General features: G+C 37.3%; 1 protein-coding gene across 3 annotated transcripts in view; it reads right to left on the bottom strand.

The window, feature by feature from the left end:
• Window positions 1–16,939, bottom strand: part of IPO8 (importin 8) — a 71,137-nt gene that overhangs the window by 11,290 nt on the left and 42,908 nt on the right. For all 3 annotated transcript variants that reach the window (XM_072798470.1, XM_072798471.1, XM_072798472.1), the window contains 3 exons: window positions 15,279–15,404; window positions 14,494–14,591; window positions 8,812–8,907 (listed from right to left, as the gene is read on the bottom strand). In XM_072798470.1, the coding sequence (XP_072654571.1) occupies window positions 8,812–8,907; window positions 14,494–14,591; window positions 15,279–15,404 (320 nt within the window). The remainder of the gene's footprint in view (window positions 1–8,811; window positions 8,908–14,493; window positions 14,592–15,278; window positions 15,405–16,939) is intronic.

The following is a 16,939-nucleotide window of genomic DNA, read 5'->3' as shown; positions in this document are numbered from 1 at the left end:
AGAAAGAGGTCCGAGGGCAGCATGAGGGAGTCTCCTCTCTGAGTGCAGATTACGGTTGGTTGAAGACTGTCCCACGAGAGTCCACACTCAAATGATGGCAATAATCCAAATGTAGACTCAGCCACTTCCATGTTTAAGGTAAAATGACAAGGTCGAAATTTCTCTTTGTTAAACTGAACGAGACTGAAAATTATGATGTGATCAAAATTTCTCTTGAGAAAGAAAATTCCTAAGTAAGTCATAGGATGTAATATAAGGCATGGTGACCACACTTTAGAATGCTGTATTGCGTATCTGGCACCTGCTAAGTAGATATTAAAAGTTATCACAAATAAAAATATTTGTGACTATGTATGGTACTGGATGTCAACTAGACTTACTGTGGTCAGTTCACAACATATATAAATATCAAATCATTATGTTATATACCTGAAACTAACCTGCTACTCATCAAAATTATCTCAATAAAATTCCTGTTAGCATAATAAAAGATCGAAGAAAAAATGATGGACTTCGCATGTGAAAATGAAGGCATCTGATTCCAATTCTACAGTATTGATGCAGTGCTTTCATTACAAGTATTTCCTAATAGTTATTTTCACTGAAAGGGACGGGCTGACATGACCTGCATAAAATTAACTTCCGAGGTTTTAATATAAGCTCATTTTAAAATTAAATTTTAAAAATTAAGGCTTCAGGGAAGAATTGGAAGACTAGGCAAAGCACAGAGGAGTCTGATGGCAGTGAAGACACCCAGTAAGTTACTGGAATGGTGGGTACATGTCATTTATACCTGTCCAAATCCATAAAACAGACCACGCTGAGAGAGACCCCTAGAGTAAACCATGGGCTCTGGGTGAAATGATGCACTGCCAGTGTAGGCACATCATCCACTATAACCACTGTACCACCCTGGTGCAGATGGTGATAACAGAAGACTGTAGGGAAAGGGTATACAGGAAATCTCTGTACCTTCTCCTCAATTCTGCTGTGAATCTGTAACTGCTCTAGAAAATGGTCTATGAGAAAAGTTTTATCTGAGGGGCACTTCAGGGAAGGGGGTGGGAGGATGGGGTAACTGGGTGATGGGCATTAAGGAGAGCATGTGATGGAATGAGCACTGGGCATTGTATGCAACTGATCACTAAATTTTACTCCTGAAACTAATAATGCACTATATTATACACTCTATGTGAACTAACTTGAATATAAATAAAAATTTTGAAAGAACTAAGTTTTGTGTAGAAATTTAAGAGTTGAATTTAATACCTTCTGTAGTCCAAACAATAAATACGTTAGGAGCAGCAGATTTAGCCTTGTTTACAAGGATACATAAAATCAAAACATAACTATACATGGTAGTTTTAAGATTGGTATTTTATAAAGAGATGACTAATTTGACTAACCCTATTGATTTCTTCTCAATTCGGATAAAGAGCATTCAGACAGCACAACGCACAGAGGATATAGGCGACATTAAAAAATATTACTATGGGAAAAGGGGGAACCCTCTTACAATGTTGGTGGGAATGCAAAATTCGTGCAGTCACTGTGGAAAACAACATGAAGGTTCCTCAAAAAGTTAAAAATAGAACCTCCCTATGATCCAGTACTTGCACTACTGGGTATTTATCCAAAAAAGTACAAAAACACTGAAATACACTGAAACACATAAAAAAATGTGAATCTGTAAGTTCATAACTATACTTTAAAAAACAAAAAGAAAAACACCTCCCTGGTCATCTTTGGAGAATGTTAGGAAACAAAATGATTATCTTGAATCATGGTAAATAAATAGTCATACTCTAACTGTTCCTCGGAGTAACCTGATAATAGATGGAAAAAAAAAATTTCTCTTCGTATAAATATTTCAGCTAATACATGAAAAGGGAATGACAAGATAATCCCCACCAACAGCACTAACATCCCAAGACGAGAGACAACTGGACATTCTGTGCCTCCTGGTAGAAATACAAACCACCATCTATGAGGTATTCTTGCCAAAAGAATAGCAAATGAATCTAAACAAATTTCTAGACCTAACTCCCATATTACAGGAAATACAGAGGAATGTAATCTCAAGCAACACAGTCCTTCAATTCTACCAGAGTGCACTCTAACTGTAACCTAACCTCCCTAACGGTAAAGGTTCCGTAGTGACCCTAACTTTCTGACAAAGAGATTCTTGAACACCAACTTTCTAATCCTTCTGCAACCCAGTTTTAGGAGTAGAAACCCAGAAATTCTCACTTGTTAACTTCAAATGGGTCCATCCAGCTAAGAGCTAGTTTTCTTTCTTTTTTTTTTTTAATTTTTTATTTTCAGATGTAGAATTTCATAACTCAACACTTACACACAATACCCAGTGTTCATCACAAAGGCCCTTCTTAATCCTCATCACTTATTTCTCCCATCCCCCACCCACTTCCCCTCTGGTAACCAACCATCAGTTTGTTCTCTACAGTTAAGAGTCTCTTTCTTGGTTTGCCTCTCCTTTATTTTGCACCCTACTTCCATGTTTGTTTGGTTTCTTAAATTCCACATGAGTGAAAACATGGTATTTTTCTTTCTCTGACTTATTTTGCTTAGCATAATACTCTCGAGCTCCACCCGTATCATTGCAAATGCCAAGATTTCATTCTTTTTTATTGCTGAGTAGTAGTCCACCATATATATACCGTATCTTCTTTATCTACTCACCAGTTAATAGACATTTGGGCTCTTTCCATAATTTGGCTATTGTTGATAATGCTGCTATAAACATTGGGATGCATGTATCCCTTTGAAGTAGTATTTTGGTGTAAATACCTAGTAATGTAATTGCTGGATCATAGTTCTGTTTTTAATAAAAGCAATTCTTTTATTCAACTCTTTACTATATATTAGACTCCTCCAAACTGAAATTTCAACATTTTCCACACTCTACAACTTTTCTTACTTTGCTGAGAAGATAAAGCTATTGGATTTAAGCTTCTACACCTCTTCTTTCTACCTCAAGACATCTATCAGCATTATCCAAAGAGCACTTTCACAACAATCAACAGATGTTCCTTGGGTTTGGAAAACAAAAACATTCCAGAGTTAAATTAATTTGAAATACACAGATACTAACATCCTCTTTGACACATTTTCAGATAAAGGCACTAGAAGTCAAGCAATAATGAAATATGTTGAACTTTGTTTTATCCAGTATTTCCCAGACTTACTTGACCACTGAATGCTTTTTGTATTGAACACCTACTAATACCATTAGATGGTTACAGTTTGAGTAATATCACTCTATTCCTATCTACTGGTATCTATAGTCTCTGTATTTGTGGGAAAAGTCATCTTTATGACTTTCTACAGTAAATCTGTGCTCTTGGGCTTTCCCCTGCCCTCCTCATCTAACAATTTGTTTTTTTCAGGTGTTCTCTGCGCAATGTTTTCAATGGTCCCCACTGTAAATCTTGTTCTAGCCTCCTATTCCCAATGCTATTGGCCTTAAGCAAAACCAGTATCCTCAGACTTCAATTAGCTAATAGCTTCCTTGCTCATCTTCATAGCCCAGTACATGCAGTAGACTTGTTTAGATTAAGGTTACTGCTAGCAGGGACGCCTGGGTGGCTTAGTGGTTGGGCATCTGCCTTTGGCTCAGGGCGCGAACCCGGGTCCGGGGATCAAGTCCCACATCAGGCTCTCTGTGAGGAGCCTGCTTCTCCCTCTGCCTGTAACTCTGCCCCTCTCTCTGCCCTTCTCTTTCTGTCTCTCATGAATAAATAAAATCTTAAAAAAAAAAAAAAAAGGACACTGCCAGCAGACTCTTCATTCTAAGTCCCTATCTTTGATCAAGTTATTTCTCTGCTCAATAGATTTGCTGTTCAATTGCTCATGGCAAGGGTTAGTAAATATTTAGTAATACTTTCAATTTGGGGTGCCTGGGTAGCTCAGTCAGTAAGCAACCAACTCTTGATTTTGATTCAGGTCATGATCTCAGGGTCATGAGATGGAGCTCCACATCAACTTACATGCTGGGTGTGGAGCCTGCTTGAGATTCTCTCCCTCTCCCTCTGCCCCTCCTCCTCTTCATGTTTTCTTGCTCTCTAGATAAATAAAAACTGGGGGGATGCCTGGGTGGCTCAGTGGTTGAGTGTCTGCCTCTGGCTCAGGTTGTGATCCCATGTTGGGGGGACTGAGTCGTGCATCAGGCTCCCTGCGAGGAGCCTGCTTCTCCCTCTGCCTATGTCTCTGCTTCTCTCTGGATGGCCCTCATGAATAAATAAATAAAATCTTAAAATATAAATAAATAAATATAAAAATTTTTTTACACTTCTTACTAATGTTTTCAACTTTGCAGGCTACATGGAGTCTGTTACATACTTTTTTTTAACATCCTTCAAAAAACATCCCTTCAAAAATGTAAAAACTATTCTTCATTCCTAGGCTATACATACAGTTCACGCTGGATTTGGCTCACGGGCCATACCTTGCCCATTTCTGGCTTACAGGAGAGATTCTAAACTCTTTGGCATGGATTTATTCTATACCTTTCTGGCATTATTAGATTTTATTGCTCAGGACTTTCCAAAAGCCAGTCAACAGAACTAAACCTTTCTCTACTCACACTCAAATCCTGTGTTCTACTACCTCCTTACTTTGTTATCACCTAAAACACTACTCACTGAAGGAGAAAATAAGCTTTCCAAAATACGTCTAAAACTTTATTGATACAAAAAGGAGGCTGAAGGGTCACTTTCAAATATAATGGAGAATTTGGTGGTAAGCATATAAGAAGAGGCTGGTGGTTCCTTCTAATTAAAATAAAAAGATAAACCATAAGCTAGCAGTTCACATGAGAAAAGCAAGGAAAAAGATGGTCATGAAGAGTCCTCCTGGGGTCAGAACAAACTCAAACACAGACTGAAAACTTCAAAACAGCCATTATAAATGTTTAGAGAATAATGGAAATCATTTTTAAAGTAGAGAAAGCTATGATGACCATGTCCATCAAATATAAAATATCTATTAGGGCATACAAATTATAAAAAAGAATCAAATGGAAATTCTAGAGTCAAAAAGTACTATAGGGGTGCCTGGCTGGCTTAGCCAGTAGGGCCTGCAACTCTTAATCTCAGGCTTATGAGTTCAAACTCATGTTGGGTATACAGCCTACCTTAAAAAAAAAAAAAAAAAAAAGTACTATAAACAAAATGAAAAATTCACTGCAGGGGCTCAACAATAGATCTGAACTGGCAGAAGAGAGAATCAACAAACCTGAAGATAGACTGAAAAAGAATATACAATCCAAAGACCAGAGAGAAGAAGAATGATCAGAGCCTCAGAGAAACGGGGAACACCATTAAGCACACCAACAGATGTGTATAGGAGCATCAGAGGAAGAGAAGAAAGAGCAAGAAGGAAAGATATTTGAAAAAATAATGGCTGGAAACTTTCCAAATGTGACAATAAACAATCCATACATCCAAGAAAGTCAACAAATTCCAAATAAGATAAACACAAACACATTTCATAGTAAAAATGGTAAAAGAGAAAATACAGCAGCACAAGAAAAAACATATATCATTGCCAAGTATAGGGAATGCTAGTAAGATTAATAACGGTTTTCAAATTGCTAAAAGAAAAAACCTGTCAACCAAGATTTTAGTAAAAACTGTCTTTGAAAATTGAAAATAAAAACATTCTCAGAAAACAAAACCAGAGATTTCATTGCTATAGGACCTACCTTATAAGAAATACTAAAGGAATTTCAAACTGAAAGCAAATGACCCAGAAGGCAATTCAACGACAAAGACAGACACAGACACACACGCACGCACACATACATACATACGCAGAGAGAGGGGCAGAGTTACAGGCAGTAAAGGTAATTATGTAATTTTCAAAAATAGAAAAATACTATTTCTTTGACTTTCTTAACTGTCTTAAAAAACAACTGCAATAAAAAAAAAAAAAAAAGAAAAGAAAAATAATGAAAAAGAAAAAGCAGGGATCCCTGGGTGGCTCAGTGGTTTAGCACCTGCCTTTGGCCCAGGGCATGATCCTGGAGTCCCAGGATCGAGTCCCACATCGGGCTCCCTGCATGGAGCCTGCTTCTCCCTCTGCCTGTGTGTGTCTCTGCCTCTCTCTGTCTCTGTATCTTTCATGAATAAATAAATAAAATCTTCAAAAAAAAAAAAAAGAAAAGAAAAAGCAACTGCATAAAATAACATCTTAAGAGTGTATTGTTGGGACTATAAAATATAGAAATATAATATATTCAACATTAACAATACAAAGGAGATAGAAGCATAAGTAAATGACATCAGATGGGAATTCTAATCCAAAGGAACAAATGAAAAGAATTGAGAAATGGTAGATTAGAAGGCTAATTTGACAAACTCTAAAAATATATACTTGCTTACCTTTCTTAGCTTAACACATAAAATTACAAAAAAAATTATAAACTGTGTATTATTAGGCTTATAACATATATAAAAGTAATATATTTGTTTTATATATATATAACGGTAACAGTACAAACAGTACAAAAAAGGAGAAAGAGGAGATAGGGCTATATAGGAGTAATGTACCTATATCTCATTAAAATTAAGTTAATCTAAATCTGAAGTAAATTCTTTTTATTCTTTTTTAAAGATTTTATTTATTTATTCATCAGACACACACGCACACACACACACACACACACACACAGAGGCAGAGACACAGGCAGAGGGAGAAGCAGGGTGCTTGCAGGGAGCCCGACACAGGACTCAATTCCGGGTCTCCAGGATCAGGCCCTGGGCTGAAGGCGGCACTAAACTGCTGAGCCACCTGGGCTGCCTATCTGAAGTAGATTCTGATAAAGATGTATTATAGTAAGCCCTAGAACAACCACTAAGTAAATTTTTTAAATAGTGAAAAAAAATATTAAAGAAATTAAAATGTGACATTAGAAAATATTTACTTATTTCAAAAGAAAGCAGTAAAATAAGGGAACAAAAAAATGAGATAAAAAATTTTAAAATGACAGATAAAATCCATGCATAACAACATTAAATAATAATAGATTAATGAAAAAGGAGAGAATGTCCAATTTGAAAAAAAAAAAAAGATTCAACTATATGCTATCTACAGGAAACATGCTTTAGATTTAAAAATATAAACAGCTTGGGACACCTGGGTAGCTCAGTCGTTGGGCATCCAATTCTTGATATCACTCAGATGGTGGTCTCATGGATGTGGGAACAAACCCAATGTCAGGCCCCACACTCAGCATGGAATCCACTTGAGATTTTCCCTCTCTCCTTCTCCCTCTGCCCCTCCCTGCTGCACACACTCTGTCAAATAAATCTTTTTTTAAAAAGGGGAAAAAAGACAAAAATACAAATACCTTGAAAGTAAAAACATGAAAAAAGATACCATCCAAACAGCAACCATATGAAAGCCAGAGTAGATACACAAATAGGCAATATAGACATTAAAACAAAAATATGTCCACACAAAAATCTGCATACAAATATTCATAACATTATTCATAATAGCCAAAAAGAGGAAATAGTCAGGGGCACCTGGCTGATTTCATTGGCAGAGCATGCCACTCTTGATTCCAGAGTCATGAGTTCAAGCTCCACGTTGGGCAAGGAGCTTACTTAAAAAAAAAAAAAAAGGAAAAGAAAAAGAAATAATCCAAACATCTATCAACTTATGAATAGCTAAAATAAATGTGATCTATCCACACAATGGAATATTTAGCAATAAAAAGAAATGAAGTAATAGTATACATGCTACCACATGGATGAACCTTTAAAACATCATGCTAGGGATGCCTGGGTGGCTCAGCAGTTGAGAGCAACTGCCTTCAGCTCAGGGCGTGATCTCAGAGTCCAGGGTTTGAGTCCTGCATCAGGCTCCCTGCAAGGAGTCTGCTTCTCCCTCTGCCTATGTCTCTGCCTGTCTCTCTCTCTGTGTGTCTCATGAATAAATAAATAATCTTTAAAAAAAAAAAAAAAAGCATCATACTAAGAAAACTCATTCACAATGGACCACATGATTCCATTTATATAAAATGTCCAGAATAGGCAAATCTCTAAAATAAGAAAGTAGATTAATGGTTGCCTAGGCTGGGGGGTGAGTTTTAAGGGGAAATAAATAATTACTAATGGGTATAGAGTTCTTTGGGCCGTAGGGAGGGAATGTTCTAATACTGACTGTAGGAATAGTTGCATGATTCTGTGAATATATTAAAATCCAGTGAAGTATATACACTTAAAGGAGTGAATTATATGGTATGTGAATTATAGCTCAATAAAGCTGTTACCAAAAAATACATGGAGCAAAAGTTACAGAATTGAAAGAAAAAAAGACAACACAATTTTACTTGAACATTTTTCCTCAGTTACTATCATACCGGTATTATATCAAATTAACCTTTGTTGAAAATTTACCGTGCTTTTAAATCAGTAAAACAAACTTTCTCTTTTTGCACAGTATCTTCAATTATGGTTAAAAGACAACATCTGAGAATATAACAATAGAATCCACAAAAACAAAAGGAAAATGCAAATCTCTGGAAAACCAAGTGACTAGAATTTACATATTTATCTCCTTCATGATTTGCTTGATAGCCTCTTAAATTAGTATATATTTTCCTGTTTATTTCTTTCTCAGCTAGAATGCAAATTGCATGGGTATCTTTCTTTGTCATTTCAATAGGATTGAAGCAAGCACAAACAAAAAGCTACCTTTTTAATTTTCCATCATAATATAAATGTCATTCAAGCATGTAAATTTTCAATATAAGCATCAAGTACAGACTTTCTATACATGTATTACCTGATCAATTCCCTTTCCTTTGCATTGAAGAATGATGACTTCAAGAAGTTTGGCTGCATGACATTCTGCATCTTCTCCTGCATCGCCACAGAGTACCTACAATAATTACAATTTAGCTCAGCAGTGAATGGGACTGCATAGCATTTCACTGAGTCCACATGAAGCAAATATCTCAGGAAAATTTAGGCATTAGAATCATGGGGTTGGGATCCCTGGGTGGCGCAGCGGTTTAGCGCCTGCCTTTGGCCCAGGGCGCGATCCTGGAGACGTGGGATCGAATCCCACATCAGGCTCTCGGTGCATGGAGCCTGCTTCTCCCTCTGCCTATGTCTCTGCCTCTCTCTCTCTGTGTGACTATCATAAATAAATAAAAATTTTTTAAAAAAAGATTTAAAAAAAAAATCATGGGGTTTTGGGGTGCCTAGGTGGCTCAGTCAGTTGAGCATCTGCCTTTGGCTCAGGTCATGATCCCAGGGTTCTGGGATGGAGCCCCAATGGCAGGCTCCCTGCACAGCAGGGAGTCTGCTTCTCTCTCTCTCTCTCTCTCTCTCTCCTTCTGCCCCTCCCCCTGCTAATGCTTTCTCTTTCTCTCAAATAAATAAAATCTTAAAAAAAAAAAAAAAAATCAGGGACACCTGGGTGGCTCAGCAGTTGAGTGTCTACCTTCAGCTCAGGGCGTGATCCTAGAGTCCCGAGATGAAGTCCCACATTGGGATCCTTGCCTGGAGCCTGCTTCTCCTGTCTCTGCCTCTCTTTCTGCCTCTCCCTGTGTCTCTCATGAATAAGTAATTAAAATCTTTAAAAAAAAAAAATCATAGCTTTGCAAGTTTACCTTGCCCACCCAAAGAAGGAAGGTCAATATAAACTCCATCTATCTTCTTTATCTACTCTAATTCCTTATAAGGAGTAATAATTCACCTATATAAATTTGGATTAATAAAGTAAGCTATAGGAGTTAACTCTCCAGATAAATGAAGCCTCCCTTTAAAGGCAACAAAGCACTCAAGAAATAAAAGGAAGCCAAAGAGTGTATTTTTTACAAAGTTTAAAACGAAAAAAATAAAAAATAAAAAAATAAAGGCAACAAAGCAAGAAAGTGAAATCAAAAGAAATTTTTAAAACCTTCTGTTTAGACCAGCAGATTCGACCCTCCATCCCACCCTACCTGCCATGACCTTCCTCACCTCTCTTTACGCTCCATCTTTGCAGTGCTCAAGAGAAGGTTCCTGGGATCGGCTAGTAGCCGTGACAAAGCGTACAACCTGAGCTAGTGAGGCAGATCGGGCTGGTACCTCCACCCGAGTTTTCCTGCTTTTTGTGCCTCACGCAGATAGAGGTGCCTCTGCTGCCCTGGAAGACCTGGGACGCAGCGGCCTGCCTGCCCAGCGTCCACCTCCTCACGGACCCACACATGGTTCAGGGGCAGAAGCATAACTACCACTGTGTGTTTCCCAGTGTGTCCGAGGAAAAATGGTTGTGCCTCCTGCCGCTTCTAGGGGCCCTAGCAGGAGCTCAGGAAGCCTGGGTAGCTCGGGGAGGGGCAGGCCAGCCCTGGGCCTGGGATGCCCCGGAGAGAGAAGAGAAGAGGAAGGGATGCCGGGCTGCAGCACAGCCCCTCGTCACTGCTGCTCCTTATTTTTACTTGTCTTGCCTTGTCCTGTATTTATCACAGTTTCTGTTGAACAGCTTTTAAGTATTTGGGGAGTTTCTCTCGCCGTCCTCCCCTCCTGGTTCTCTGCCCCCACCTGTCCCGCTGCAGTCCCTTCCGTGTTCTGTGACTTTAAGAGAGGAGGGGGGGAGGGGTCTCAGATTTTATTTGTTCGTTTGTTTTTTTCTCCTTAGCAGTAGGACTTGATATTTTCAATTTTGGAAGAACTAAAAAGATAAATAAACTGTGGTTTTTTTTGTCGGTGTTTTGTTTTTGTAAAAAAAAAATAAAATAAAATAAAACCTGTTTAAACAATGAAACAAACCCTGTAGTTTTCTGTTTGAGTTCATTTTTTCTTAATAATAACCATAATTTAATTTCATATACCTTTTAATTTCTCCATATGGACTTTTAACTATATTTTCCATGGATGTTATAACCATTTAGGACTATAAATATTACAGTACATAAATATAACAGTTTACCAGGCCATGCCTCTTTTGTCAATTCTGTATTTTCACTATTATAAATAATTCTACAATGCACCTGTTTGTACATAAAATTTGGAATATAACTGCTTCATAAGGTTCCCAGAAGAGAGATTTATAGAGACATAATCATATTAGAAATTAGAAAATACGGAAAAATTAATGAGTTCAAACAAGCTGTAAGAAAAAGAACAGACTTAATCTAAAGAATAAAGAAGAGACAGAAATTAAAAATACAGACAAAAAAAAACAAAACAAAAAAAAAATACAGACAAAAAGAGGTAACAGAGAGACAAAAGACAGCCTCATTGAATAAAGACAATAAAGCAGACTTTTGTCAAAATTATTCTTAAAAAGAGAGCAAAATTTTAAAAATATTAGAAATGAAGAAAGACAAATACAGATAAAGGAGAGAATAAAATAAATGAATACTATGGAGAATATTATATTCCTTATATATTTGAAAACTCAGATGAATTGGATAATTTCCTAGACAAATACAATATAAGAAAACTGAATTAAAAAGAAATTCTGGATAAAGAAGACAGACTGAACATTCTCATTTAATTTTATCACTTCCCAAAAGACCATTAAAATGACAGTAAAGAGATTTTAGAGACATAAATCCACTAAGAGAAAAGGAAAAAAGTAGACAGCTATAAAATTTTAGAAATGGAAAAAAAAATGGATCAGTGAGCTGAACTGCAAGCTATAGCTGGTAAAGCCAGCAATCAACCCTATTTACAGAAATTTTAAAATTCTACTTCTTAGGGCAATGTATCCACATCTAGATTCTAAAGGTGAATGGATTCTGGAACCAGAATGCCTTAGTTCAAATTCCAGCTCTGCCACTTACTATCAGGGTTTTTAAAAAAGCTAATTAACCTCTGTGTCTTACTATATATATACAGTACTATATAAAGAGTATAATAATATACGTAACATGGTAGGGCTGCAGAATACAGAAAAAACAAAACAAAACAAAACAATCACTCCCTTTGCCCCAGATTGCATTAACCCAGGGTTTTTTGTTGTTGTTGTTGTTGGTTGGTTTGGGTCCCCACCTCCAGAAGAAGAAACAAAATATATTTCAGTAATTTAAAAAAATGGGCTCTGGAGCCAGACAACCTGGCTTCAAATATGGCTCCAACAAATATGGCTCTGTGACTTAAAACTAAGTGACTCAGGCATGACGCAAAAAATTGTGCCTCAGTCTCCTCTTTACTAAAAGGTGATACTTTCCTCATAATATTGTAGAGATAAAATAAGTTAATATGTAAAAAGTACTTAGGAAATACCTCATATACAGTATGACTTCAGTAAGTATTAGCTATTACTAAAAAAACAAGAATACAACATATATATATATATTTTTTAAAGATTTTATTTATTTACTCATGAGACACAGAGAGAGAGAGAGAGAGAGGCAGAGACACAGGCAGAGGGAGGAGCAGGCTCCATGCAGGGAGCCCGACATGGGACTCGATCCTGGGTCTCCAGGATCACACCCTGGGCCCAAGGCAGCGCTAAACCACTGAGCCACCCAGGCTGCCCTACAACATATATTTTAACCACTTGGTAAGTCTAAGGACATCCCTAGATAAAGTGAACATCACTTTTATCCCAGCTGCTATAACACAGAGCAGCTATACAAATGGGTGTAGTACTGTTATGTTTTCTGCTTGCTGTTTTCTCTTCCCCTTATCCTCACTAGCGACTATCTCTACAACTTAGAATACTGAAGACTGCCAAGTGATTATGATTTAATAAGCTAGGTTATTACAGAGCTAAATGGATCTTTAAAAATCATGATTCTACTCCTTCAGTTTATATGTGATGGAACTTCACGACCTCCCAAAATCTCCCAGGCTCTTTACAAGTGAACTGAGACCTCAATCAGATGTGCTGATTATCAGTTCAGAGCTCTTAACATCTTGGTACATATTTCTCCCAGTGAGGAAAATACGTTGTACACTAGGTATTTTATTCCCAAGGCCAAACTTAAGTATCTGGGAGCTCTGTGCAATACAATTTTATATTTATGTATATATAAATATTCACCTAAAGGAGAAGGAAAACATTATCTATACTCATCAATGATTCCAGATATAACCAATAGAGGGCAAAATCTATCCTGTGACAAAGACAACACAGACAATCATATTTGTATGTAAATATAACAGTAGCCAGTAAATGGCTAACAAATCATCCTGTACTGATGCCATTTTTCCAACTATTCCAATTCTTTTGTCTTATGTTACTTGTATTCAAAACATATATATCTAGTAGTTTCCAATATACACATTCAACTTTCAAAAATCAGTGACTGACAAACTGTGGCTAATTTTCTTAGCACTTTGCTCTTTTGTTTTTAGGGTTACTTTTAGAACTTTAATCAAGTAGTAAGTTTGCATTTTTTAAAGAAAAAAAAACACAAAATTATTTACCCTAAACATCATAAAGTACACAGCTATATAAGTGGCAAACATCCAGAGTGCATCGGTGGCTCAGTCAGTTGAGCGTCTGACTCTTGGTTTTGGCTCAGATCATGATCTTGCAGTCAAGTTAGGGTACAAGCTCAGCGTAGAGTCTGCTTGGGATTCTCTCTCTCCCTCTGTCCCTCCCCCTCTTCTCTCTCTCTCTCTCAAATAAAATAAAATAAAATAAAATAATAAAATAAATCTTTAAAAAAATATAAATAAGGGCCACCAGGGTGGCTCAGTCAGTTAAGCCTCCAACTCTTGATTTTGGCTCAGGTCATGATCTCAGAGTCATGGGATCAAGCCCAATGTCTGGCTCCTCTCTCAGCAGGGAGTCTGCTAGAGATGCTCTCTCTTCCTCTCCCTCTGCCCCTCCCCACCCCGGCACACAATCTCTCAAATAGGGCAGCCCCGGTGGCTCAGCGGTTTAGTGCCGCCTGCAGCCCAGGGTGTGATCCTGGAGATCCGGGATCGAGTCCCACGTCGGGCTTTCTGAATGGAGCCTGCTTCTCCCTCTGCCTGTGTCCCTGCCTCTCTCTCTCTCCTCTCTGTGTATTCTCATGAATAAATAAATAAAATCTTTAAAAAAAAAAAAAAAAAAAACAACTCTCTCAAATAGATGAATAAATCTTTTTAAAAAATAAATAAATAAAGAGGGACACCTGGGTGCTCAGCGGTTGAGCCTCTGCCTTCGGCTCAGGGCATGACCCCAGGGTTCTGGGATGGAAGCCCGCATCAGGATCCCCACAGGGAGCCTGCCTCTCCCTCTCCCTGTGTCTCTGCCTCTCTCTCTCTCTGTGTCTCTCATGAATAAATAAATAAAATCTTTAAAAAAAAAAAGAAAGAAAATTTTAAATAAATAAAAGTGGCAAACATTCTTAAGCACAATACAATATAAAATTGTCAAATCACAATTCCAAGGTCTATTAGAAAACAAAAAAAGGGCAAATACATGTTGAAGGTGATACAGAAGTCAAGTATAAGAGACAAACTAAAAGAGTGTCCTGAAGTAAAATGCTCAAACATTAGTAAGAACCACTACAACACCTGATTAGGACACACTTACCTTTCTACACATTGTAAAAAGTATTTCTAAATGCTTTGGATTAGATAACAAAGTATCTGTATCTATTGTCACATAATTATGCAGGAGAGGCATCATATCTGGAAAAAAAAAATTCAAAAGCCCAATGACACTTGAGTAGCAAGAGTAGAAACGAATTATTCCCACTGAAACCCTATTTCTGTAGCACCCACACAGAATACTAGGTGTACTATCTTTCCTCACAACCACAAAATGCTAGTAACAAAAATGACAGATCAGCTCTATCTATAGATGAGGAAAATATGGATCAGAAAGATTAAAGTACTAATCATTTATTAAAGCAATTGTTTCAAATTTTTGTCTTTTTCTCCATAGGAGTCATCACCATTTGGCATACTGTATTATTTTCTTGCTTGTCTGTGTGCTCCTCACTTTCCCTGTTCCCAACTAGAATGGTAGCACCCAAAGACCTAGCACTGTCTAGTTAGTTCACTGCTATACTGCTGTGCTTAGAACAGTGCTTGGAATATAGACTGCATTCAGGAAACATTAAGTGAATTAATCTATGGATATATGCTCTGACTGCAAACTAATTTAAGATATAATAGGAAACAGTCTCCCTTGTGCTGCCTGTATTTCTAGGGCTGTAAAACACTGCTCCGATAGCAGCATCCTTTACTCAGAAAGGAAAGAACAACAATTATTTTCTGATTAGTAGTGGAATCATATATGTCTTTATATCAGGTGTCAAAGGAAATAATGTCTAGACACAGAAAAGCAAAAATGTTACATGGTAAAAGCCATACCTGTAAAGTATTCAAAACAGTCCTGCTGAAAAACTTCATATAATATACCTAGCAGCTGCCACATTTGAGGGGAAATACCATGGCAGGTTAAACTATATGCCAGTGAAAGAATTTCTTCATAGAATTCTAGAATGAAGAAAATCTCTAGTTAGAATGCTTAGAAAACAGCAAAAATTAAACACAAAGACCACAGAGAGGAAGATTTAGGCTATCCACTCACATACATTCCTCTTATACCTAACATATTTTGAGCGCCATTTTCTCGGCATTCCCATCTTCAACTACCGATATTTGCCACCTTCTATTTCTTACCAAGATCTTTCCTCTTCCCGGGATCCCTGGGTGGCGCAGCGGTTTGGCGCCTGCCTTTGGCCCAGGGCGCGATCCTGGAGACCCGGGATCGAATCCCACATCAGGCTCCCGGTGCATGGAGCCTGCTTCTCCCTCTGCCTATGTCTCTGCCTCTCTCTCTCTCTCTGTGACTATCATAAATAAATAAAAAAAAAATTAAAAAAAAAAAAAAAAAAAAGATCTTTCCTCTTCCCAATAGAACAGGGCAAAGATTTATTTCTACTAACCTTACCCATAATACTGGAAATATGTATATTGTTGATAATGTGTAATAAATAAAATATAGTTTATATTTCTAAAGCTATGTTAGAAATGGATACAAGAAGGAATAAATAGTTGTATATCTCTCATGCAAAGGATTTGTAATTTACAGATAATTAATATTCTTTGGGAAGCTTAATTAAGCTAGGCTAAAATATCTTCCTGCCTCACATATGTTTACAAACTATATTCTGGACCATATTTTGTCAATTTACAAACCTTGTAAAATTTGTACAGTATTTGCTACAAGACAATTATATCCCAGTATAAAGAGTCCAAAGGGAATGCTCTTGTATTTGCATATATATTATTACCCTCTGTCAAAAGGAAATCATATCTAAACATACAATCAGAAAACACAATTCTCAATACAAAATTTTCAAGTAATTCCGACCATGTCACTGAGCAACAGTCTTTTGACTTCTAAGGTTTTTTTTCCTCTTATTTAAAAGGAACTAGGTGTTCCTGGGTGGCTCAGTGAGTTAAGCATCTGGCTCTTGATTTCAGCTCAGGTCATAATCTCAAGGTCATGAGATCAAGCGCCCCATTGGACTCTGTGATGAACACAGTACCTGCTTAAGATTCTCTCTCTCCTCCTCCCTCTACCCCTCCCTCCACTGTGCACTCTCTCTCTCAAAAAATAAAAAAAAAAAATTAAATTAAAAGAACTAATATACACCCTGGATGTGCTTGAACTCTTTTTCTGTAACATTATTTTTTTTTAAGATTTTATTTATTTATTCATGAGAGAGAGAGAGGCAGAGACACAACACAGGCAGAGGGAGAAGCAGGCTCCATGCAGGGAGCCCAACATGGGACTCGATCCTGGGATCCCAGGATCACGACCTGAGCTAAAGGAGGCTCTAAACCGCTGAGCCACCCAGGCTGCTCTATAACATTATTTAAAGCAATATAGTCAAAAGCTAGTAGACAGGTACTTTTCTTACCAAGAGCAAAATAAGATGGAAATCACAGATACTGGGAAATAATCTGTTACATAAGACAATCACATGAAAAGCAACACTAACTGAATATGAAATATCTGAAAG

This window comes from Canis lupus, chromosome 25 (genome assembly GCF_048164855.1).
Source record: "Canis lupus baileyi chromosome 25, mCanLup2.hap1, whole genome shotgun sequence".
NCBI classification, from domain to species: Eukaryota; Metazoa; Chordata; class Mammalia; order Carnivora; family Canidae; genus Canis; species Canis lupus.
This window is presented reverse-complemented; position numbering and strand designations above follow the sequence as displayed.